The 25,539-nt window shown below is 35.5% G+C and overlaps 1 protein-coding gene across 3 annotated transcripts in view; it reads left to right on the forward strand.

Moving 5' to 3' along the window:
• Nucleotides 1-25,539, forward strand: part of LOC145686422 (RUN and FYVE domain-containing protein 2-like) — a 137,399-nt gene that overhangs the window by 56,245 nt on the left and 55,615 nt on the right. For 2 of the 3 annotated variants that reach the window (XM_081759715.1, XM_081759716.1), the window contains exons 2-5: nucleotides 3,194-3,372; nucleotides 5,908-6,017; nucleotides 10,231-10,438; nucleotides 17,065-17,228. In XM_081759715.1, coding sequence (XP_081615841.1) covers nucleotides 3,194-3,372; nucleotides 5,908-6,017; nucleotides 10,231-10,438; nucleotides 17,065-17,228 — 661 coding nt within the window. Of the gene's footprint in view, nucleotides 1-662; nucleotides 1,019-3,193; nucleotides 3,373-5,907; nucleotides 6,018-10,230; nucleotides 10,439-17,064; nucleotides 17,229-25,539 lie in introns of those variants that run through there. The other variant, XM_081759717.1, reaches the window with a different exon arrangement.

Raw genomic sequence — 25,539 nt, forward strand, 5'->3', positions numbered from 1 at the left:
GAAGAGAAAAGTAGTTCAATTTATTATGTCCACGATCAGTACCTAATTTGACTATCCCAATATTTCTCAACTTGTTTCAGAAATTACGATCCCTCGAAGAAAAAGAGATAGCATAACGAATAGGTATGCTATTGACTAGCGGTCATTTTCCTAGGAGAGGAGCACGAAGGAAAGATCCTATTCTTCCTTCATTGTATCAGTCACAGTCAGTCCCTTCCCTTCGTGTGTCCTTTTATCTTTTTGCTAATTCGGTCTTGTTGCCTCCATGGGATTGCTGCGTATTCCTGTATAGAGTAATGCAAAATCCGTTAACCTTTAGATGAATGTGCGTTTATTATTATTATTATTATTTCGTGGAGAGAGTGAGTGAAAGAAGGAAAGATAGAATGAGGAACAAGCTGAGAATATCATATTTTCCGTTTTCAGCCTATTTTTAAGAAAAATTCCCGTTAACTGACAACGCTGTTTCAGGTTTCACTTCTGTTCAAGGTCAACGGTGCTTTGAAGTAAAACGATTTCTAAAGTAAATGAGGGTACTCAACCAGGTAGAGTCGGAGAGAGAGAGAGGAAAAAAAAAGAAAGAAAGAAAGGGAAAGCAGCCGCAAGCCGCGTTGGCTTCCCTTTTGTGCAGTGCAACTGCTTGAGTCTCAGTCAGTCTCTCTGTAAGTTGAGGAACGGAACGGCCGGCATTTCGTTGCTACGATCCGGACTCACTTTGTACGGAGTAGCGGCACGAATTAATGAAATAGCATGAGGAATGTGTATGCTGTAGTGATATGTTTGATTTTCAAAAAAAAATTACTTGAGCTCTGCTGTAACGATGTTAAGATTTTAGTCTAGGTTGCCATTAAGTTTACATTTATGATCGAAGAGAAAACTAATAGAATTCGTGTTGTGCATAGTCTTTCTCAATAACACACATTACTTCCAAGTTGGAAGAAGCAAAACTTCGCCCATGAAGACTTCAATCAATCTTCTCACAGTTTCTCCAGTTTCGGGAGTCGTATGTTATGCTAAGGTAAAATACCTATTCGATATAATTTGGTACATTATTATATTGATTTTTATATCTTAAGATTTATGTAATTAGAACTGGGTATTGGCTGGTGCACCAAATTAGTAAAACTCATAACTTTTTTCTTTTAACTTAGTAAATGCTTTAAAGAAGTGATTCGTGCAGTTTTACTATACGAATCCATAATATAAGAAGTAGGAGGAGGAGGAACGAGTTAGAAGCCCCGCAGGGGTTAGTTGGGTTCTGCTCTCGACATAAAATGGGCAAATTAAAAACTTCACCAAATTTTTCCGCATATTTCACAATCTGCGGATACGTATAGTAAAACTGCACCCAAAGATTTTAAGATTTGTTTTACTAATGTTACATAATACATGTGTATGCTACTCACGCACACTTGTAAAGGACGCCAGCCACTATTTCGAACAGCCATAACTTTTGTAGGACTACGCCTCGTGGTCCTGGGAAGGGGCACTACAAAAAACAGATAGGTCGTAGAAAGCCCATTACTTGCGAGGTGATGCTTGATATTTTCTAGACTTCATCTATATAGGTATGCAGGGATACGAATATTCCCATCAACATAGCTTTCTGAGGAAATATGTTTATGTTCTTTGAGGGTAGCGGATAAAATGGCGGATGTAGAGATGATGATTTGTATTTTTCGAGATAATTCTCCCAAGCACTATTAATTACTGACTTCTTATTAGAAACTGATTACCCTTTTGAGACAAAAGCTCCCAAATTTGTGTTCCGTTGGGATTTTCTTTTTGAAATCTCCAAAATAACTACGCTAATTCGAGGTGTCTTATACGTCATTCTCAAGAACTTGTATCTTCCTTTCACTGTTGTATTCTGAAACAAATATACTCATGCATTATGAGATAAATGAGATTATGAGTAATGAGATAAATAGAAAAATAGCAGCATGTTGTGAAATTGACTAATACAGGGGCATCCGAAGAAAATTTTCTAGGAGGGCGGCATCTCTATGGTTGCTATATTACTAAGCCTGCCATATTTTTTTTTTTTCGAGAGAATGCGGGACATCTTACAAACCCCCCCCCCAACTTTCCAACACAATTCAGTGAACTAGCTCTGGTTATGAACAATAGTATAATAAATGGAAGTTCGCTCAGCTGCAGCTACTTTCATCTGTTGGTTCCCTGCAATTGTTTGTACGGCGTGAAGGTATTTACAATGCAACTACAAAAGAATCGCCTTAAAAACAGAAGACGGCGTCTTATAAAAATGCTTTACGGGGAAACAATATGCAAATAATCTCGTTTCATTTAAATCAATGATACTATCTACCTTCAACATTCTTCGCGCGTTTAGCAATATTTATTTGCGTGGCTGTATTTGCTATTTCCAAACCCTACTAAAGCACAATCCTGCGCCCCTAGCCTATTATTTACAATTTCTCTTAACTTACCTAATATGTTCCTGGAGAAAAAGTCATTCATCTTCCTTGTGCTTGTAGATGCAGAAGCACTCGAAAACATCCTGTATTTGCTTGTTTTTTGATGTTGAAGTGTGTCCAAGTTTCCACAATGTGCAATGAAAAAAAAAGTAGGATGGCAAATTGGAAGAAAATGTGCACTTCGATTTAGGCATTCTCGTTGGTACAAAATTGGAACACTGTGCTTGTAATGTAGGCTGTTATCAACAATTGTTCAGTTCGAGCACTTTATCAAAAATTCCAGATTCCGTTGACTGCCGACGGACTGCAGCTCTCTGCGCTACGAGTCTATTGACCTGTTTGCTATGAAACCAGAGAGGGTAGTGTGATAACTTGCTCCAAGCTGTTACATATCCGTTTATTATTCATTCCTTACTAACAGGGTTCTCAGCCGATGTCAAACATTTTGATTTTTCACTTTTCGATAAGCTAATATTGAGAGTAGAAATAGGACGGGATTAAAATACGAGACATTCACAAGTAAACATCGTGAATTACACTAATATATTTTATGATTTTATAAAGAGGTGAATGAGAGTAGGACGGGGGAGGGAGAGGTGTCCACGATTTAAGAGGTGAATGAGAGGAGAAATCTGACATCATATTGGCTTTTAAATATGACGAGCCGTCAGAGTGTGTAGATGTTTACAAAACTGTCATAAATAAATGTAATATTAAGTCTGTTTCTAACATACTTTTCTTTTTGTGTATTCTAGTTCGAGATCCAGTTGTTATTGAGCGCAGTAACTTAGTAAACATATCAAAGTTGGTTGTGAAGGAGCTGATAGAATCGTCACTGAAGTATGGAAGAATGTTAGATTCTGATCACGTGCCTCTGCAGCATTTCTTCATCGTATTGGAACATGTCATGCGGCATGGATTGAAACCAAAAAAGGTATTGTAATTTAAACTTCTCAAGTCGCAATGTTTATATCTGGAATTACGAATATATGTTAATGATCTGGAGTATATAAAAAAATAGTATTCTTGCTTCATAATCAGGAAGTTGGCATTCGAATTCTGTGTTGGCCACCCTTACTACTTTTCGTTCTTCATTTCATCTTTTTTTTTTTTTTTTTTTTTCCTGGGGAAAAATCACGGGGACCATTTATCTAAATATATCCTTGTAATTTTTAAACTCATAGATACAAAACTCTGGAATTTCGCACCATTCAAATACTGACAGGGGGAAATTGTTTGACATACATGGTAATACAACCAGATTACGTTGTTATGCAGTATTGCGAATTAAGGACGCTTCAGTACCACAAAAATCAACAAAACCACCAAATTTCGGAGGCTTCTACAATAGAAGTAACGCAAGTGAGACCGACAACGCAATGCATATCCAAAGTACCTTAACATTGAATACTGCTGTCATCATATAACATTTCGAATAAAGTAAGAAAGTTACAAGGAATTAACAATTTGATTTTTTTCAAAGAACTTTATTTTTAATATATGTAGTATATTTCAATTGTATGTAGATTGTTTTGTATAGACAAAGATCACATAATTTCGCTTACAGCAATTTATCTCAAACCATTCCTGACTGAGATACGGAAAAAATGGAAAGAAGTTGCTATATTACTTAAAATGGCGTATTCGGGGGAACTTTTTAAAACTGTTCTAGCTTTCCTTTGCTTCCATAATATCTCGACAGTAGTTTTTGGTAGGTGCAATTGCAACAAGTTGTCGATTCTCGGCGGGATCCCACGTTAAACTGTAGGTCCACGTCTCATATAGCCTCGCTGCTGAACGGAACGCTAAACTTAAAATTAGATCAAATCAAAAAAGCAACAAGTTGTCGAAATTACGTCATTTTGAGCAGTGTTGAAACTTGACTATTGTTTGTCATATCTCCAGAATGGTTTGGGATATCAGATTCCTGTAAACGACATTCTGATCTTAACATCTATTGAAACACATCTCTGCGATTGGATGAGATATTTATCTAAGCAGTTTTTCGAAATAAGACTTTTGCAAAATGTCAAACTTTCAATTTCTTGTAACTTTGTTCCTATTAATTCGAAGTCTACCATTTCGTGATCATAATAGTAGACACTAAAATACTTTAGATGTACCGTCCGTCCGTCCGTCTCCTTTGCGTTATTACTGCTGTAAAGATCTCTAAAGTTGCGCTTTTTTTCGGGTGTTTTCGCTAAAGAATAAATCTATACTTTAATTGATTTTAAATGCCAGCCTGAGAGACTTATATGCATTTGTGTGTGAAAAGTTTGTCGTATATTGCAGGACTAAAGTGGGAACCACAGCCTGACGTGCCTCAGCTGCTGCTTTCTTTAATATTTTGTTTCTTTCTTTCCCTTCCTCACAGAACAAAGAATTCTCAGCGTCAACATAGGAAAATCACATTAAGAGTACGCTGTTTTCATCTCATTACGTTACCAATTTCGTTAAGGAACACGATGGAAATTGAATGTATTACTTAAAAATATGGACTTCTCACTGCTTATACGTTGTGCAGCATTAGTGTCTTTGTGATATTCGTGTTCTTAGTCCACCTAGTTATATAATTAGCTTTATCGCGGATGACGTAAATACATTTTAATACTTGTTCAGTAGACTTCACGAAGTATATGTGCAACATTACTTTCAAAGGATATTCTGTTGTGCATAAATTTGTATTGTTTTTAAACTTCACATAAGTGAGTTTTTCAAGGATAAGAATTACGCAGTTAAGTAATCACTTCAGTAAGTTGGGAGTGGATGATCAATGGGTTCAATTCCGATAGTTGTATGTGGTCATCCAGGGAACACAGAGTCACATTAAAATAATAATAATTGTCATCTCTTGTAGAAGTTTTGTAGCACACACAGGCATACATTTTTCATCTCTATCTTGCAAACTTTTGTATCGAAACAAGCTACCTACTATGTTTTGCTCAATAATATAACTAGACTAGAATATAATATATCTAAATTATAGAAATCTCTATTGAAAGTTAAGGTACGATAATATCACAGAGAATCTCCTTTTGAACTAGGTGGCACAACTGTTACATTTTATACGAAATGTCGTTTTTTGTCATCATTGTGAAGGATTTCATGAGTACGAGTAAAAACCTTCAAACGAAAGATAGATGTTTATTATTTTAAACTTGATTGGATGTTCAATAATCTAAAAGTGTTCTCACGATTTACTTTCGTGAGACGTAGGTGGAGAGCGTAAAGTTAACCTAACATGGAATTATAAATTGTGTAACAAAGCAAGAAACTTTTAAATGTTTGACTTTATAATCATTTATTTTAGTTCGTTTCCACGTAAATACTTCTTGACCAAGTTATTGACAGTTCATTGAATTTTTACTATCGAAATACTAATTTTGAATAAACCACAGTAAAAATAGTGATATATTTTTGTTAACAGGTAACAACATATTTCTGTTGACTCTTTGCTCTTTGTTTCTAGGGTCTTTTGGGACCAAAGAAAGAATTATGGGATATTCTTCAAATAGTGGAGAAATATGCAGTTGAAGCACAAGATATAACTGCAAGTGTAAGGGATCTGCCAACAGTCAGGTAGGTACTATTGATACATTTCTACAATACTGATTGTTAAATTTGCAACACCAGGGAGGAGAAATTCGGACAAACATATGTGGGAGTCACGTATGAGGGATGATGTCCCTCGGCAAGCACACTATCCGGGGAAAGGGAGGGAAAGGAAGAGATAGGGAAAAGACGGAACGGCCTAGGACCTGTATGTTTGGTAGCACCTCGGCATTTGCCTGGTGTGAATGAGGAAAGCCCAGGATGATTGACCTGAAAAACCTGTTACACCTTCTCGACTGAGTATCCCCACCGGAAATTATATCCAGGACCGCTCACACCAAAGGCGAGAGCGTTAGCGATTGCGTGGGGCCACTCTGACACTCGAAATATGCCTCTTCGGCGAATGCAGCAGTCATACAAGCAGATTTCCTTCTTTGATTGGTGGATAATTGTTCATATAGAGATGGCGAGACTCCAGATATTACTCTTCCGCAAATTATGGCCTGCTGGAGAGAAGGTAACCATAGTAGTAATGATAATATGGAATCGATTGCTTAAGGAAGAACACATGATGTCAAGCCGCCCAACGGCCTCATTACACCACTGATCGAGAGAAAAGATGTGCGCATAGCTATTGCGGATCATACAATCTTGTGTTTGTGAAATGAAAGTAAAGTATAATGCTTTTACATTTCTATCGAATTCGCTATAAATTTAACTTAATATTTCATTAAGATGTCTTACTAGCATTTCTCATGAGCATCAAGAAAGTAATATGTTAGAAGTGTTGTATGGGATTCTTTGGAAAAAACAGACACAACTTTTCTTTCCATCTTTCTTTTCTAAACCTCAAAACGAAGGGGCAGGTCATGCCATCATGTGTAATCAAATTTTGTTTGCTTACATAACTTACACATAACAGCACTCGCTGTCTTCTATGTTGGAGAAACCCTCAGCCCTCTTTCAGTCCGCATCAACCATCATCGATACTCTCCAACACTCACATTCTCCATCCAACTTTCAGAACACATCCTATCACAGCAATATATTCGACTACATTCGTTTACACCTTTCGTTAAGTATTCTCATAGTCTCTCCCACACTCTTTCCATTTCTTCAGAAAGAGACAGGAAGACAGATAACTATCCTTTCTGCGAATCGCAACCCTGACCGTGGTCATCTATGACAATCCGCACACCATAGCGTAGTTTCTCACATCTGTTCTTCCATTCTTACTATCAGTTTAGATTTATTTTAAAACATCTTTTATAAATTTTAATTTGCTATTTATTATTATTATTATTCCAACATCCCAGTGCAATACTCTTTAAGCTAAAGGTAACGGATGATTAGTGAAAGTAGATGGTTGAAATTTTTTTGTGCACTTCATCGTGAAAGGAACCCAGAACTACGTGCACCCAAGGCACATGCACTAGCCAGTAGACTAGCGGGAAGGGCTAAATTATTTGTAATTTACATATTGTAGGTCACTTCCTTTTTCTATTATTTTTAATTTTTTTCGCTTCATTCAACTATTTTTCATTTCCACAACACTTGACTGACTGACTAATCTATTCCAGAAGTGTTATCTTTCTTTAGTACACTATAGATGTATAGATAGATAGATATATGGGCATTTTGAGTTGAGTTGATTTTCAGTTTAACGTCCCGTTCCGCAGTGAGGCTATATGAGACGTGGACCTACTGATTAACGTGGAATCCGAACCACATGAGCTCCCGCCGGGATATGGACATTTTAAAAAGGAAAGGGAAAATATACGTAATGAACATTTTAGTGGCAACTGGTTTCAGTTTTCAGTTCATTTCAGTTTTCTTAATAGTTGATGCTGTAATCGATTTTCAATAGCAATTCTCAAATTTTTAATAAAATGAATTTCGGATGTTCTTACAAAGTTGTGCTTAGGTGTTTACATGCATAGTTTATGAAAAATACAAAATCGTTATTTTCTGTACATGCAGTTCACAATATATATATATCAAATCAAGTTATGATAATAGCCTTGCATGCTTTCTACACATAACGTACATCACTTCGTTACTCTAATATTATCGCCTATATAAATAGAAATTTCGTGTTCCATAATTCACATTTCACTAATAACTAAACACAAATATTATCAGAACATAATTTAACCATGGGCCACTGAGTATGCATCTGTATCAGAATCAAAATAGGAAGGTAATTAGATCTAAATATTGTAATATTCTACACATGATTCTATTTGTAAACATTAACATGTGGTTTTATTTACAAACAATACCACGTGCATTTACAAGAAGCCACTATGAGATGCAGACGACAGAACATTACTGCCACCTCTTATGACACGATGGAGGAGGAACACCAGCGCCACCACCAGACAGGACCAGCTATAAAATTCAGAGAATCAATACAACGGGCATCAGTCTGTCTTTGGATGGTCAACCCTTCTCTTCTAGCTTACAGTGGAGCTTGGAGAGAACCTTGATTTAACCCCCAAGCTTCCTAACTTGCAGTAGAGTTCTGAGGCCTCCTTCTCACTTAACTTACAGCAGAGCTCTGTTGGAAACTCAGATATCAGCGGAGCTTTGAGAGACTGCTTGTCGTAAGACCATCTAGCTTGCAACGGAACTCTATGGTTTTCCATTCCTACCTTGTTTGCCGTGTAGCTTTGCGGGATTCTTAACTTCTTTCTGCTTGCAGTCGAGCACTGAGAATCCTACACTACCTCACTTAGCTTGCTGGAGCTTTGTGAGAATCCTTCTCTTGATCATCTATTTACCCTGTAATCATTAGAAAACTATTATACTTATTTTAGTGAAATCATATCATACTTTGTTATACCTGAAAGTTTTATTAATAAAATTGGTAGTGGGAGAAAACTATTCCCTTATGTAATTACTCTACCTTCTATCTGCTTTAGCAGAACTTCACAATATTTGTGATAATTTTGTAAACACTAGTAAAGAATCGTTTTAAATAAAACAAAAGTATCCATTAAACTGTACTTGTTCCATTGATATTAATTTGCTGTTATTATTTTGCGAAAATGAGGAATATTCTACAGAATAAAACTGGGTTGAAGAATTTTGTTGCTACTATGAATTTAGTCATTGAATTTAAAAAAAAAAAAAAAAAAAAAAAAAAAAAGCAAAATTACATTTTTGTTCAGCAAGACTTTCATTTTGCGAAAATATTTATGATTCAGTTAAGTAATAAAATATTGTACAGTGCTCGGAAATAATTAGTTTATTCTGTGGAAGGAGCGACTAAAACAAAACTAGCTATAAATCATGTTAGTTGTCTTTGCCATGCTTTTAAAATTTCAACTTCTGCCAGTAAAAGTAATTGGAACTGAAACTGTCAAAACGTTATATTCAGTTCTAACTTAATTTTAAAGAATCCTCTAAGCCAAAATAATAGTTCAATTTATGGTATTGCTCAAGATTTAGAAATAAGTGTTATTTAATAGATTTTCTTAAGCAAATTCAGTTCAATACTTCTCTTTATTTATTAATTATATTTCAATTGCCAAACATACCTTACTTCTGATGAAATTCGCAAAACTGCTAAATATATTCTAGAACGGACCTTAAACATAACTAGCTTCCATTTGCTATCACTATAGACTAACCTGAACCGTAGACGTTCCTCAAATCGGACTCATCCGCCTGTTTCCATTGTAACGTTTACATTAAAACCTATGGAAATATAAACATACACAAGACTATTAATATAGTCCGCCTATTTTTAATAATCATCGAATTTTCTGGGTGAATAATTTTGAAAATCCCAGTTAAAAAAAAGGAATCGAATTTTTAAAATACTAAAATGTTAGAACTTCACATAATTCAGAAGAATTTCCCCAAATATATGTATTTCAATTGGTAACAAAATTGATCATTAGTATCACTAGCCCACATGTAAGCTAGTCAAATCAAAACGTGACTAATTGAAATAAACGGAAAATTGGAAAAACTGAATAAATATTATTATTACACGAAGTTAGCAACAAATTATGACAACGTTATAAAAAAATAACTAGGAAAATTAAGAAGAGATTCTTACCCCCTTGATTTGAAGATACAAGTTATTTAGAAATGCACCACCCATTCAAATATGTTCATAGGTTTTATTTTTCAGTATCTTTACCCTCTACTACACTTGCTAAACTTAATTCTGTTGTGGTACCTACATTGATTTCAGTTCCAAATAGTGAAAATCTGTTTTTTCTTACAGGACACATATGGGTCGAGCTAGAGCATGGCTAAGGCTAGCGTTAATGCAGAAGAAGCTAGCCGATTATTTAAAAATCCTAATCGATCATAAAGAAGAGATACTCTCAGAGTACTTTGAACCTGATGCGCTTTTGATGAGTGATGAAGCTATTGTTATTATGGGACTTCTTGTTGGACTGAATGTGATAGACTGCAATCTTTGTGTTAAGGTATTTATTTAATTGAATACCTTTTTAAATAATTTTTAAGTATTTTTCTTGTTTTGTCGTTTCTAAGTTGAAAGAAAGAAAAAAAGTTCAGTTCAGGAAGGAAATTGATCAGTCATGAAGCGAACTAATAAGATTTTATTGTTTGACCTGAAACACTTGCCATTAACCTATATGTCTATGATTGTGAGTAAAATTAAACGCACGTGTGTATATACATGTAATCAGTTGATAAGAGAAACGTTTAAATAAAACCTGAATATTAGTCTTTCAGGAATTTTGATCGAGTAGCGTGATTTGGCAAATTGTAATTTGAAAGTAATTTCTATGGATTCATCCACTGGTGTGAATTATTATTTGATGTCATTATTTCACGATAGAAGACCACCATTGTTTTAAACACATTGAAGTAATCATATACAAATTAGTCTATTTGCACCCGTGAGTAGTACGTTTTAACACACCTATGTATAAGAAAGACTTCATAGGGATATAGAAAATGATTTTGCAAAACATGCACTAGTTCAAGACGTTCTGATGAGATGCCATCGTTTAGAATATAGCCCTCTGGTTAGGTCTCTTAGGTTTCAGATCATGTCGGCATTCAATGAGGTTATCTTTGCTGACTCAGCACCCATCACTTTCCAATAGAAGATTGGAACTGCATAGTTGTTTTATCAATCTGCAAGCGTGAATTGAATTGCAGGCGTGTTGCAATCAAACGTACAAGAATGATATTCATCATGTTAAGCCATGTAATGATAATTAGCCAATTAACAGATATGTTTCTATTGGGATGAATGGTTCCTGACTCACTTCCGTATCAGATTTTCGTAGTTACTACATGGAACAGGCCTTTGTAAAGAAATCTATCGTTTGGAATATTCCTCGTACTCAAAGATACCAGGGAACTGCCAGATGATTTTGTTAGTATTTCGAAGAACTACTTTGTTTTAAGTAATCTTGTCCTAGTCGAAATAAGACGTTGCAACCTTACTGTAAAAATTAACGGAAATTTTTAGACCACGTTTCATAGCAAATTGGGATCATTCGGCTAGTATTAGAAATTGATGGAATGGAATTACTCACGGTCTGTATAATACATAATATTCACTCTGATGAACTTCCTATGGGAAGTTTGCTCTCCTTAGTTTTTTAACGTCTTAAACCAATTGTGAAGCACGTTCTAGCTGACTTTAAATAAACCTGCTTTTAAATGTACCAAATTTCACAGAAGTAAATCCCCACGTTAAACGGGTTTGCATATCCAGGCTCCTAATTATGAAAATATTTACGATCACTTGAACCCCAATCATTTCACAGATTCAACCTGTTGTATATAAGTTATTAGGACGTAAAATTGAATGTAGTTTATACGAAAAAGACTTTTATGCATTACAAGACCTGTAAAGCCCAAATATTCACCACAAACTTATAGTCGTATTGTCCGTTTATTGTAGCTTGGCAGTGTGTTTTGACACAAAACCTGGCTAGCGAATCTTAGCAGTCCTTCCCCTTCTTTCCCCTTATAGCAGTGGTAACAGTGGCTCTAACTTATCAACTTTAGCACTAGTAGGGTTTGGTATTTACAAGTTCCGTAAACTTCGAAACAAGTTTACTTCTTCTCTAATCAGGGCCGTAATTTGTATGGGGCAGGGGAGGGCCAACTGCCCCCAGGGAGGTTCCCCGCCATTCGAAGAGGCCTATTTAAAGACATTTTCTTAATCCATATGCAGTACGAACATGAAATTATAAATGAAGCATCAAACAGTTTCACTACATTACATAAAGCAGCGCACAAAAGGTAAATAAAACAGAAGTGAGCCGTGGGCCTATTTCAATAAGAAAAACGTCTATTATTATGGGCCCTAGAAATAACATTTATTCGTATTGCTTTGAGATTTGTCAATATTGTCCTCTTAATTAATTTGTCATGTATGGAAGGGGCCTAGGGGCGTAAGTAACGGCCCCGCAGATCTTGCCGTGAGGGAGGGCCCACAGGCTCCGGGGGGCATAAAGAGTAAGATAATAATAGAAAGAGGGAGCCCAAGAATGAGAAAAACAACTTTTTCTAGGAGACCCAAATACACGTATTAATGCTTGTCCCCCAGAAAAAAAAGTTACAGCGCTGTCGACAAGGTCTCAAATTGTCTCACAAGTCATGCCCTGAAATCATCACTCTTTGAAAGGTTTCCTTAACAAATACCTAGGTAGAATATTGCATTTATTTCTCTTCTACGCTTTGAAATGACAAAATCATAATTTTAAAGAGAATTATAATACGATAAGCATAAAGATTTATAGAACTAATGAGGTAAATAGTATTGTGTAAGTTATCGATTTGTAATCGGATTAAAACTAGAATATTCGTTTTCATCGCACTTTAAAGTAAATCCTCTCTTTATATAATTTTTTTCATTTCATTCAAAATAATTTCATTCACTCTTACCGCTGGTCTAGTGGCTAGCACGTGTGCCTTTGGTGTACGGGGTCCCGGGTTCGATTCCCACTGGGAGAACTTTGGAATTTTAATTGTCCTAAATGTTTTTGTATTCGTGTTCCTCTCGTTCAAGCTTAAAGGAAATGGTTGTAAAACGTGTATTAACCGAGTAGAAAATAGACAAGTTACTCAGTGAATCAGTTAACTTAAAGAAAAGAAATAACGTGTCTAAGGTTTTTGTCTGTAAATTGTAAGGAACTCTTAAAGGTTAGTTCCATTCTCAACAAAGTAACATTTTTCGTTTACCTGTTCTCGAAGTTTCTCTTTGTATTTGTATCGGATTCGAATAAATAAAACATCGAATAGAGACCAAGTTGAATTCATTTATTGAGTAAGCCTGAAATTCTTATAAGATATGGCTGTGATTTTATTATTATTATTAGTTAAAGTACGAAGTTTCAAATCAGGCGATGCAGTATTTACGTAAAGTAAATGATAATTTATTTTATAATATTCACTAGCCCACTATACATTTGCGAGGTTTTGCTTTGGGAAATGAAGTGTATACGACATTGAATAGTAAAAATATTACAATAAAAATATATTATTAAAAATATTGATTAAGTAATTGGAGTTAAACATGCTTTAAAAATTATATATAGAGAGGCTTTACTTTAAAGTGCGATGAAAACAAATATTCTAGTTTTAATCCGATTACAAATCGATAACTTACACAATACTATTTACCTCATTAGTTCTATAAATCTTTATGCTTATCGTATTATAATTCTCTTTAAAATTATGATTTTGTCATTCCAAAGCCTAAAAGAGAAATAAATGTAATATTCTACCTAGGTATTTGTTAAGGAAACCTTTCAAAGAGTGATTATTTCAGGACATGACTTGTGAGACAATTTGAGACCCTGTCGACATAAATTTCCCCCTTCGCGGCCATATCTTCGATCACGCTCAAAGTGGACTAATAATGTTCTATCAGTTTTCCCTCATTCATATATTGACCATTGCCCGGGGAGAATCTTCTGAAATTATCAATGCTTATAATTAGTTTTTCATTACAAATCAAAGGATAATAATGAAATATTGAACATACTTAATATTTTGTTTTCAGCTGTGGATTTTAGATTTGCAATTCATATAATGTTCCCTTCTAATCGAATTTGAGAGAAAAGTAGTAGCCAAAGATTTATTCAAAGAAATGTTCTCAGTCCTCTGATGAAAATAGGAACACACTTTTAAGAAAGAAAAAAAAAAAACGAATACTTCCTACAGGGTTTGAACACATAAACTTATGCTTGATAGACTATTGACCCAAACAGCTCGACCAGTTCGTACGTCTTCACTGACCTTCTTTGGACTTTTTTGTAAAGTGGTTTCCTGCTCCACACTCTTTTTTCTTTTTTTTTAATGTCGTTACGACTACAAGTTTGTGGTGAATATTTGGGCGTTACAGGTCTTGCAATCCATAAAAGTCTTTTTCGTATAAACTACATTCAATTTTACATCCTAATAATTTATATACAACAGGTTGAATCTGTGAAATGATTGGGGTTGAAGTGATCGTAAATGTTTTCATAATTAAAAGCCTGGATATGCAAACCCGCTTAACGTGGGGATTTACTTCTGTGAAATTTGGTACCAGATTGTAGGTATATTGATCATATTCTGCTTATTAAAAAATGGAACCTGTTTCTGGATAATTTCAAAGGTGAGAGTGGAGAAAACATCAATTCATTAATTTACAGTAAAAACAATTTTTTATACAGAAATATATAGAGAGCTCACAACTGATCTAATATTCATTAATTTTGAATCAGCACACACATTTCAAATGAAGGTAAATATTTTCCAAAATTTCCACCTTAGTATACTCTCTCAAAGCCCTGAAAAAAAGGAAACTAGAAGTTTTATATTGAACGAAAAAACAAACATAAATGCACGACATTTTACAGTTATATCACGATTTTTTTCTGTTTTAAAGTAATTAATGTGGTCTGTAGAAATATATTTGATCAATTACAAGAATTAATTGCAGGTGGTGTATTTCCCAAATATTTTGAACACCTAACGAATCTTACATAGAGGATACAACACTAGAACGAAGGAATGTCAATACTAAAATTTAGAAACATATTAAAGATAGTAGGAATAAATTCCCTTCCTTGAGTGTCTCAATATTTAAAAAGTAGATTCCGTAACAAATTATCGAAAGGAAATCAAGGCAAGCTTTTCTCATTAAAACTAGAAACCTCGAATTGAATTTAGACTTGGAAGAATTTGACAGGAGTTTGAATTTAGTACGAAAATTTTATATTCGTTAGCATCAGTCAGAACCTGCAACTGTATCCAGAATAATAGTGTGGTGTACAATCCGGTGCACAGTATTTTCATGTTAACATTCCACGTTATGCTCCGTGGTTAAAGTACAGGGTGATTATGATAATAAAATAGTGGAATGAAGAATGTGAGAGGAAACGGAAGAACCCCAAGGAAACTGGCCTACACCATGTTTGTCAACCATAAAGCTCACTGGCGCGAGCTGGGATCGAACCAGAGACCTTAGGGTACGAACATGCCGAAGAGACCTCGCGATCGAGGTCGAGGTTTAAGTCGCGGTCGCACCCTCGATACCAGCACAAACCCATGCTTTCAAATGAGTAAACGCATGCCGAAGATGTACGCTACATCGCGACCTAGAGGTCGACCGCGAGGGTGAATTAGTAGTCGTGATGATAAACAACCGAGTTTGTTTTTACATCGATGTTCAGTGGAAGCATCGCTGTTGGCACGTGTTCTCATTGACTCTCCCTGAAGCGCTGCACGGAGTAAAGTTTTCATTTGTTTAGAATTTCGTCTGCAGAGGATTGTGTGTGCATATGCTCAAGAGGTTTTGCTGCACTATTAAATTTGATTATGAAATACATATTAGCAGAACTAGTCAATAATGTTCCAGCAATATGGAATAAGAAACACACATTATAATAGGCACGTTTTAAATAGAGAATAGAAGAAAATAGCAACTGAAATGGGAATAACAGATAAGGTATTCATATTTATATGAGAATTATACTGTAGCTTGTTATTATTTAAGACAATGGCGGTTAAAGGGAAGGGTCTTTCCGACTGAAGTCCTAAATTGTGAAATTTCTAAAGAAAAAAAGAAGCTAGTGTTAATCATATCTATACTTAAAAGCTCCACCCCACCCCACCCCAATTCCGTGATTAATAAAGAAGGGTGTCTTCTAAATTCGTTATTCGCATGTATTTACCCTTACGCAGCAGAAGTGAGGGCTTTATTAGTGAGCCATCGCTGCACAGTGAAGTGATAAGTTTGACGCAGTTCAATAAGATAAAAATACATAGAGAATTTGTACCAATCTTTATTTCAGTGCCTAAATTCTGACTCTTGAACTGTTCATTATCTATTATATAATTTCGTCGAAATACAGACATCTTTGCGTTCAAATTTTACATGTCTATTGATGGGTCAATGCAAACTTGCTCATTGTAATTCAGAACTCAGGTGGATGCAAAAAGGAAAATGTGTTACCGGAAATTCGTATTGAGTTTAGTAATTGCTTGTGATCAAAATTTGTATTGCGTTTAGTAATTCGCATTGGCCTATACATACTTATTTGTATTTTCTTCAGTAGTGTCCCTTTACCTATGTGTTTAAACTGGATTAAAATGGGTAGTCTGTACGTAAATTTTTCTTTAATATCGTTCCCTTCAGTTGCTTTTGTCAGTAAGAATGAGATATTACTAATCTTATTTTGTCTGTACTTTTCTCTCACTCTATTCAAATTAGCTTCTACCATGTATATAATTACATTGATTATCGTTGTTGACATTGTTATTTAACACAAATGAATGTTGAGGGTATCCTTGTCTTACAAACTTGTCAATATAGCATTAACAGCTCAAGGTATTTGCCGTGCATCATTTCAAACCAAAACAAGGAATAATATATGGAGAGCTTGATTGTAAGACAGTTATATTTTCTATAATTTTTCAACGCGGGCTGAAACTTCAGAAACAAAAAAGTATTTAAATTGTTAGTTGTCTTAGAAATTAGATCAGTAACAAAGAAAACTATTTTAACTGAAAGTTGCCATAGAAATTAATATCAGTACATTAAGATAGCTTGTTATATGGTGTATCTTTGTTCCAGGAAGAAGATCTGGATAGTCAACAGGGTGTAATAGATTTCTCTCTATATCTCCGATCCAGTAGTCATAGTGCAGGTGATTCACCTGAAGATGAAGGTGATCCTAACAATATGAGCACGGTACTTGATCAAAAGAACTACATTGAAGAGCTCAACAGACATTTGAAGTAAGTAATCGCTTCAAGTCATCTCAATAAGCTAGTAAGTACATATTCTGGAAAATCAAGAAATGCACATGAAAGCGACTTTAAATATTCAGAGATGCTTGTTGAGATCCTTGAAGTCTTGAAATTCACCTCCAAAGAGGTGTTTTATACTGGCGCAGATGTTAAATCCGTCTCGCCAACAACACTAGATAGTTGCTTCCACTAAGTTTTATTCAGATGTTAACAAGCATTTCCCGTAAGAAATTGCTTTATATAACAATCAAATATTGTTACAATCTTCAGTTTAATTTGAATTTATAGTGTTGGCCGTTTATTATTGTTATTGTTATTGCTTCTCTTAATATTCTATCAGTAGAAATAGGGGTCAGCATCTTGAATAGAGAACGTTCGAAAGTAAGTGCAATTTTGGAACATTTTATCGTTAACACAGCCGATAAGTAGACGACACCCTTTATCGACGCAATAGAGAAGGAAGTTCCGAAAAATATTGCCACAAGCCACCACAAGTAAGTTTTTGCCAGAGTAAATGAATGACTCCCTCATGGACAATAAAATTGACATACGAGGAAACCCGAAACAAACTATCCACGAATCAAAGCATATGAAACACATTTCCAGTATCTCCAAAATGGCTGTCGTTACAGACTGTAGGACATTTCTCAAATATGGAAGAAGAAAGAAAAGAAAAAAAAAACATGAAGATGATGATTATTATGATATTAAATATTTGACATTTTATAAAACATTCTTATATGTAAGTCATTACGTTCGCACTTTTTGTGTCGGCCTGTGTTGCTCATTCAGGCGGAAATTGCTTGAAATAAGGTCATGTTAATGAGATTCCGAGAGTAGAAGATACACTACGTTAGGTTATTTGAGGTATTTCTATTTTCTATAAGTTAAATTATTGTAGTCGTGCATGTACAGGATTTTCTGAGAGTTAAAAGTTCATTAAAAAATGAGAGTATTAATACTAGTTATGTAAACTTGTGGAGGTGCTCAAAATAAGGTTCATGTCCTTCTCAGTATTCTGTAATTAGTATGCTGCGTATATGATTACCTCGAACATGAAATGAACAGTGTATTTCTTTAAAAATTACAGTGCAGGTTTTTAGTATTGATCCATCTACAAATTTATTGCCTTTTTTCACTTAATTTATAGTGCGTCCAGTAAGAGAACGTCTCTGACAGCTCGCAGTGACATTGCCACTACTCGCGTGTCAAGGTTTTTTTCGGTGCAATTGTAGTGGCAATTTAATTAATGGTATAAGATCGTGGGTGGTAACACTGGTATCAAAGTAGGGGCTGCAATGTCCCACCGCATGTGGTAAGAAATGTCAGAGACCATCTCTTGTTGGCCGTGCTATAGTACCTTTAACAATCGTTTGTTACAAGTTGAGTTGGATTCATCGCTGTTGTTTAACCCTACAAGTCACGTCCATGTTTCGTTAACCTGGAAGTCCTGCACGATCTTTTGAACCGGGCTGCTAAAATTAATCATCATCCATATCATAGGTATTCTGCTATTATTGGCAGGTCACTTGCTGCAACTGAGAAGCTTCATGCTTCCACGGTCTTCCGCTAACCTCTTTGTTTTCACGTACAATTTTTGTTTTGATATCGTCCATTAATTGTAGCATCCTTCGCCCCCTACCTCTCTTTCCTGCGACCATATCCTCTAAAACTTCCCTCATGATACCGTTCCGTCTTATCCAATGTCCCAACCAGTTCCTCTTCTTAATCATATCTAAAAGTTTTCTTTTCTCCCCTACCATTTCTAACACCCTCACATTCGTTTTCCTCTCGACCCAACTAATTCTTTTCCATTCTTCTTCACACCCACATTTCGAAAACTTTCAGTCGTTTCTCATCATTTTTGCGTTATCAAGTTTCTGACCCATACAGTACATACTGCACACGAAGCATTTTGAATATGTTTCTCACTCTTTATTCAAAGTCCTACAAAATTGTACTTCCTCCTAAAGGCTTCTTTCGCCATTTCTATCCTTGATTTTATTTCACATTCACATTTCATATCATTACTAAACCCAGATATCGAAACCTAGTCAGCTGTTCTATTTTCCCTCCTCCTAGTTGTATATTTGACACCGATCCCTTCGTTCCAATACCATGGCCTTTGTCTTTCTAACATTCATTTTCATCTAATATTCTTCAAAACCCTTCCTCAGGTTTTCTAACATCTTATTGATTTTCTCTTCAGATCCAGCAATAAGCGCCATATCATCTGCATACCGTATACACCTAATCATTCTACGTCGCACTGAAATACCGTCTTCATTCGTAGGCTCTTTTTCACTATCTCTTCTAGATAGATATTAAATAATGTAAGCGGCAGACAGCATCCCTTTTTCTTTTGAACTTCCCTTCCAGTTGCACTCTCCAGTATTATTTCCTCCCCTATTCTAACACTTACTTGTTGGTTCATATATAAGTCTTGTGAGTTTTTGCTCTTTCCATTCCAATCCAAATTTCTTTAGAACTTCCAACAAGAATTCGCAATTCACGCAGTCAAAAGCCTTTTCCATATCAATAAATACCACACATACCTCTTTCCCTTTTTCTATAAACCTTTCACCGATCACTCTTAACCCAATTGCATCTCTTGTACCCTTACCTCTCCTAAATCCAAACTGTTCTTCCTTAACTTTTTCATTTGTTCTTCCATACAACCTTCTGTTCAGAATTCGAAGAAAAAGTTTTGCCGTGTGAGATATGAGACTAATAGTTCTATAATCTTTACTTCTCTTTGGGTTCTTCAGGAAGTCTTTTGGCCACTCTCCTGTTCCATATATTCATTGGAGTCGGAACAATTCTTTCTTGCTCCTGTCTCCCATATTCCTAATGAATTCGATTGATATATTATCTATTTGCTTACCTTTCCATTCCTAGTATCGGATATAGCTTTTTCAAACTTATCCCGAAGAATACTAAACGCTTTATCATCCTCACCTACTTCATTTTCTACTTTAACGTCTAGGCCACACGGTCTATCCCTATTCTCATATAAGTCCTCAACATATTCTTTCTATCTTCCTAAGACCTCACTTCTTTCGCTGAGTAGGGGGCGCGGTAGCTCAGTGGTAGAGCGTTCACCTCTGGTGCTTGGGGTCCCTGGTTTGATCCTGGATAGATTTTTTATGTTTGACCACTACACAGCCCACTCGACGCAAGCTGGTGTCAAACCGGAATTCTACGCACCAGAGCTGAGCAACCTGGCCATGAATTTCCTCGAAGCATAGAAGGAAATTTGAGATTCTCTACAAATGATAGATTAGGAAGTGAAAAGTAACACATTACATGGAATCTAGAGGGGAAAAACGTATTTTTTTTTTTTTACCCAGCTTTTAACCGACATTCCGTTCCTAAATTATGGTTTTTGTATGTCGTTTCTATAAATTTTCGAGGGACTGTAACTCCAAAATGACATTTGTGCTCGCATGTTAGTCTTTTTATTTTTTATATTTTCGTTTGAGAATTCATTTCCCAAAGTCTTAATATTCTCTGGATTACTCTCTCTATTTATATTCTTGTTGTCCACGCTATCAGCGTCTGTTCTGAATATATCGGAATTGGAGTTAATACGTTGTCTAATACGAAGAATCTAGAAGCTCATTTAAACTTCTATGCAAAGTAAATTTTTTAAATCTTTTTTCATCTGTTATTACTTTCTATGTTCTTTTTTCCTTTATTATTTGTAGTTTTTCTTTCTCTTTTGCGTAATATTCAGTGCATAGACCCTAATTGTGGAACGTATGTGTAGTAGTTTTAATCTAAATACAGTGTCTATTTCCATGTTATTAACATTACCTTATGTCTTTAGTATTTGCTGAAAACGAAGTTCATAATAATACAATGTAAAAAATGCTGGCAAGCATCAAATTATCATCATGTTGTAAGAACATTATTCAAATTTCCTGTGTGAAGAAAAAAAGAAAATTGCATCGTTCCTCGGATTATGTCCCCGTCCCTCGAAGACGGGAACACAGAGCCTCGATGCTGACGTCCCCATTAATCCCCTTATTCATTCATTCATTCATTCATTCGGATTAAGTTCACCTTCAACTAGTATAAACTTTGTACTGAAAAAATCCATGAAATATGATTAGTTATTTCGTAGTGGAGTTCAAAATATCCTAATAAATCCGTACTTCTGTTTGATATGGAATAATCATGGAGTTTATAGTTTTGCTCAGTCCTTATTTTCGTAATTTAATTGCCCAGATACACGCTGTTCCGTCTGATTTTCTCCCTGCATTAGCTCGCATTTGTTCTAACCTGGAAGCAGTTTTAGTGTGCGTCGATACATTTAGATTGATTACAAGTGACTTGTCAGTATTCTGTCATAGAAGTGTATTTGGTGTAGATACTTGTAATTGCATTCTAGTTACTTGTTTAGTAATTTGGTGCATTTTATGTAGCTATCGTTTGTTTGCAATTGCTTAAAAGTATCGTCTAAAATTAATCAAACTTCACTGAATGTGTTTACCAGTAAGTTGCTGATTGAGGGATTTCTTCTTCTTTTCTCTTAGAACTCAGCTAACAAAAATAAATCCAGTCGAATACCTGGTTGAATTTTTTTCCCGGAATTCAACCCGAGTAATTTGTATCCCATTCTAAACAGTAGATCCCTTCTCATATAGCTAGAAAGGGACGTTAAATCAATCAATTAACAAAGAAAAAAAGCTTTTTCGTATTTTATGAATATTTTGAATGTCGAATTCATGACCCCTAAACATAGGCACCATTGCCATAAATTTTGAGCGTGACATCGTGCTGTGCTGTTTCCGGTCTGACAAGTAAATCTTATGTTTGGGTGAATCGAGTCGTTGCCCGAGACACATGTGACAGAGTAGTACGAAATGTGCTCAATATGTCAGGGAAGTTTTAGATGCAAAGCTCAGAGGGCTCAGGAGATACAGTCACTAGAAGATCACATGATGGTATACTTATGTTGTAGTCGTAATACATGTACAAACATAAGAAAGCCTTATACCTATTATTTCCTCTAAACTAGATTATATTCATGTCTCCAGCATATTTAAGTGATGAAACACAAAAGAAAGTTGTTTGTTTTGCAAATCCGAAGTGATTTTGTGTGTAGAAAAGTTACAATTACTACAATCAATATGCAGTACAGAAAAGAAAGTGTATGCCTCGCACAAATACTCTGCTCACAGTGAGCAAACCTGACAAACGCAATCGAGTCGCACTTAAAACATTTGTCGTTCACAATTCCGTCTAAGCAGTAATCGTAAGGAGCGACCCAACTTCCAGGCTCCTCATTCAAGTACCTAGCCTTACGAAAAGCGAATCGAATCATGTTGGGTAAACAAGGAGAACTTAACTGGTAAATTGTGAACGACTGAAGTTGTATGAACCTGTGACGTGAATATTTGGCATTGTAACTTCCTGTTATTGTTGTATCAGTGATGAAACAAACAAAGGCTTTGTATGAACGGAAGAAGTGAACATCGAGAGGCTGAATCATGCCAGTACATTCAGCAGGTATCAGCTGTTTGATCAATTCAAAGCCTTCTGGCACACACTGTGACGAAAGACTGTGCCGTCTTTGTTTGCAGACCACGAATCAAGTAACACTTGAAATGCTTTTCCACATAACGTCCGGATAAAAACATTTGATGATGTTATACCTTCTAGTGGTTGTATTTCCTAAAGCCTTTGAGCTTTGCACCTAAAACTTCCCTGACATTGAGCACACGTAGTACTACTCTATCACATGTGTTTCGGGCAGCAGTTCGATTCACCCAAACGTAAGGCTACTCGAGTTATTCCACTGCACGTATTGCTGGTCAGCTCCGGGTCGTAATTAATACATCATGTTTCGTTGAAGGTAATTACAGATTTCAACAAATCTGGCTCAATTTTGGTCCGCACACAACTCGTGACGAAACTTTTTTTTCCCCCTTTGAGAGATGCTTCGACACAAAAACGTCATAGATTTCTGTCGTGTGTAGTTCTTCGAACATTTTCCTTACAAATTGCTAGTTCAGTCACTGCGCGCACGCTGAATCTTTGTTCACTTTGGTGTCAGTATTCTTTTGATTGTGAAACTAAAAACCGCAGCCTGACAGAATGATCATTGACTTCAACATTTCCTTCCCTCTGAGAAACTTCTATACCACTGAAAGACTTGCACTTTAATAGGTATCACAGTATTCCTTGTTCAGGATTGGGAATCTTTCATTTGGCGACATTTTAAGTTCACAAGAAACTTCATGTTAATCCTTTGTTTTGCTTTCAAATTAGCCACTTTTTGACACAGCACGATTTCATTTGTTCGTGGAATGATGCCCTACTTGGAATTGCTAAGGTCGGGCAATGCAGCCAGAGAGAAGGTATGGTGTTCCCTCGTGACACTAACCAAATTCTACTGCTTCCGGTTTGTGAAATATAAACTCAGTACGTTTTTGCGCTACTCCTCGTACAATGAAAGTAAAAACCTGCGCGCTATATCAACATGAAATCCTCAAAAGAACTTATGCATATATGTATGCAATCGGAAGATAGTACAAATAAAAATGAAATGCGAGGAATGAACAGTTTTCCAATATTTCAACTGCTCATGTTGGAGTTACGTAACACAAGGTAAATCCGTAAAGGCCAATAAAAAGGGAAGATTGAGTAAATAGTAAAAGGGAGGCAAATTCTATTTTCAGGCTATGGGGATAGAAGATGTAAAAAAGTTAATGTAAGGACCAGCCAACCTTGTAGTTCATTCATGATGTATGCTGGAAGCAAATATGGCTTTGTACCTAGCAGCATGGTTAACCAGGTAAATATGGGCAGATGAATTGTGTTAAGTTTGAAAAATGGGTATGCGTGAAGTTGCATCAAAATACTGCCTCTCAATCTATTGTCACCCTAGAGTGTTATAACATGCAATTAAACACAGTTCGTTTTGTGTGTGTGAAAGGGCGAGGAGGGTATACACTAAGATGTTAATGACAGAGAAGCCAAGAGACATCTTTACGCAATTTTCACAGTTCATGTAGACTTGCTAATTTATTCTGTATTTGTACACTTTTGTACTTTATTTCTTGATTTTATCAGTATTAAATTTATCAAAATATTTTAATCCCTTTAGATTCAGTTAGTACGAATAGGAGAAAACATGCTATGGTGGACAGCGTTTGGGATCGAGCTAGAAATATTGTAGTACACACAATTTTCATTCACAGTCAACAGTTAACTATAAGCAGATTTAATTAAGTGCAATACAATCTTCCAGGTTAGTTTCTTTATTGATTTCCATGACACTTAATGATTCTTCATTGATTTCCATGACACTTAATGAAGTGGGCTGTTCTCATTCTTATCCACCAGATCGACTCTCAACGAATTACGAACAACCTACGTCAATTGTTTTTGTCATGGTATGTAGTCTGGAAATCGATATCAAGTGCAAATATAGTGTTTTTTACGATAGGTAAATGCCACCTAATGCCCAGATAATTAGATCCAGCAGTCTAAAATAGGAAACACACACCTGCTATAAAGTTCTAGTAAGGAAGCTTGTAGGAAATAAACCTCTATGTAGAGCAAAAAGTTGATAACGATAATAGAGACCATAGGAGATGAGAAACATAAGTTCTCACCGAATTGGCTTGGATAGAATGTAATGGTAATTTGTTTCTATGACAGTGGAGTTTATGGATCTTACACATAGCAAATGTGTTAAGTGTTCTATGAACATTTCAGCACTAACTCCAGTGTGAAAACAGTTCCAACCTAGAGCAGTCAAAACGTATGATGGCGAAAGGAAGGTAAGGTTCAAAATTTGTGATTCTGTAAATGAAAATGCTTGAATAAATTAATCCTAATTTCGTAGCAATAGTTTATCCAGTTGGAAGGAAACGTTGATCAATTCTCAGTATAGATTAGATAGGAAGATCAGTGGTTCAGAAATTGAGTTTTGCATTACATTTTAATCGTTAAATTAATTCTACATTTGAATAGAGTTAGTGTCTTCTAAGTGTATTCAGACTTGAAATGGATAATATATAATGGGTAAAAGGACACTAGAAATATGTCAGTAAAAGTATATTTTACACGCATTTTCCATTACCCCTTTATCCTTGATAGTTACCTCAGCATGAGCAGTTAGAACATTGGGAACGTTGTCTTCATTCCACGATTTTTTTTTTTCAACTTCTATATAAATATGAATTCTGTAAAAATACAAAGTAATGTTATGTACTTATGCTTTGTATGTATTGTTATATCTTTGTGTTTCTGCTAATACAGTGTAGTACTTAACAAATATTTTGCT

Source organism: Thermobia domestica, chromosome 5, assembly GCF_964235325.1.
Source record: "Thermobia domestica chromosome 5, izTheDome1.hap1.1, whole genome shotgun sequence".
Lineage (NCBI taxonomy): Eukaryota > Metazoa > Arthropoda > Insecta > Zygentoma > Lepismatidae > Thermobia > Thermobia domestica.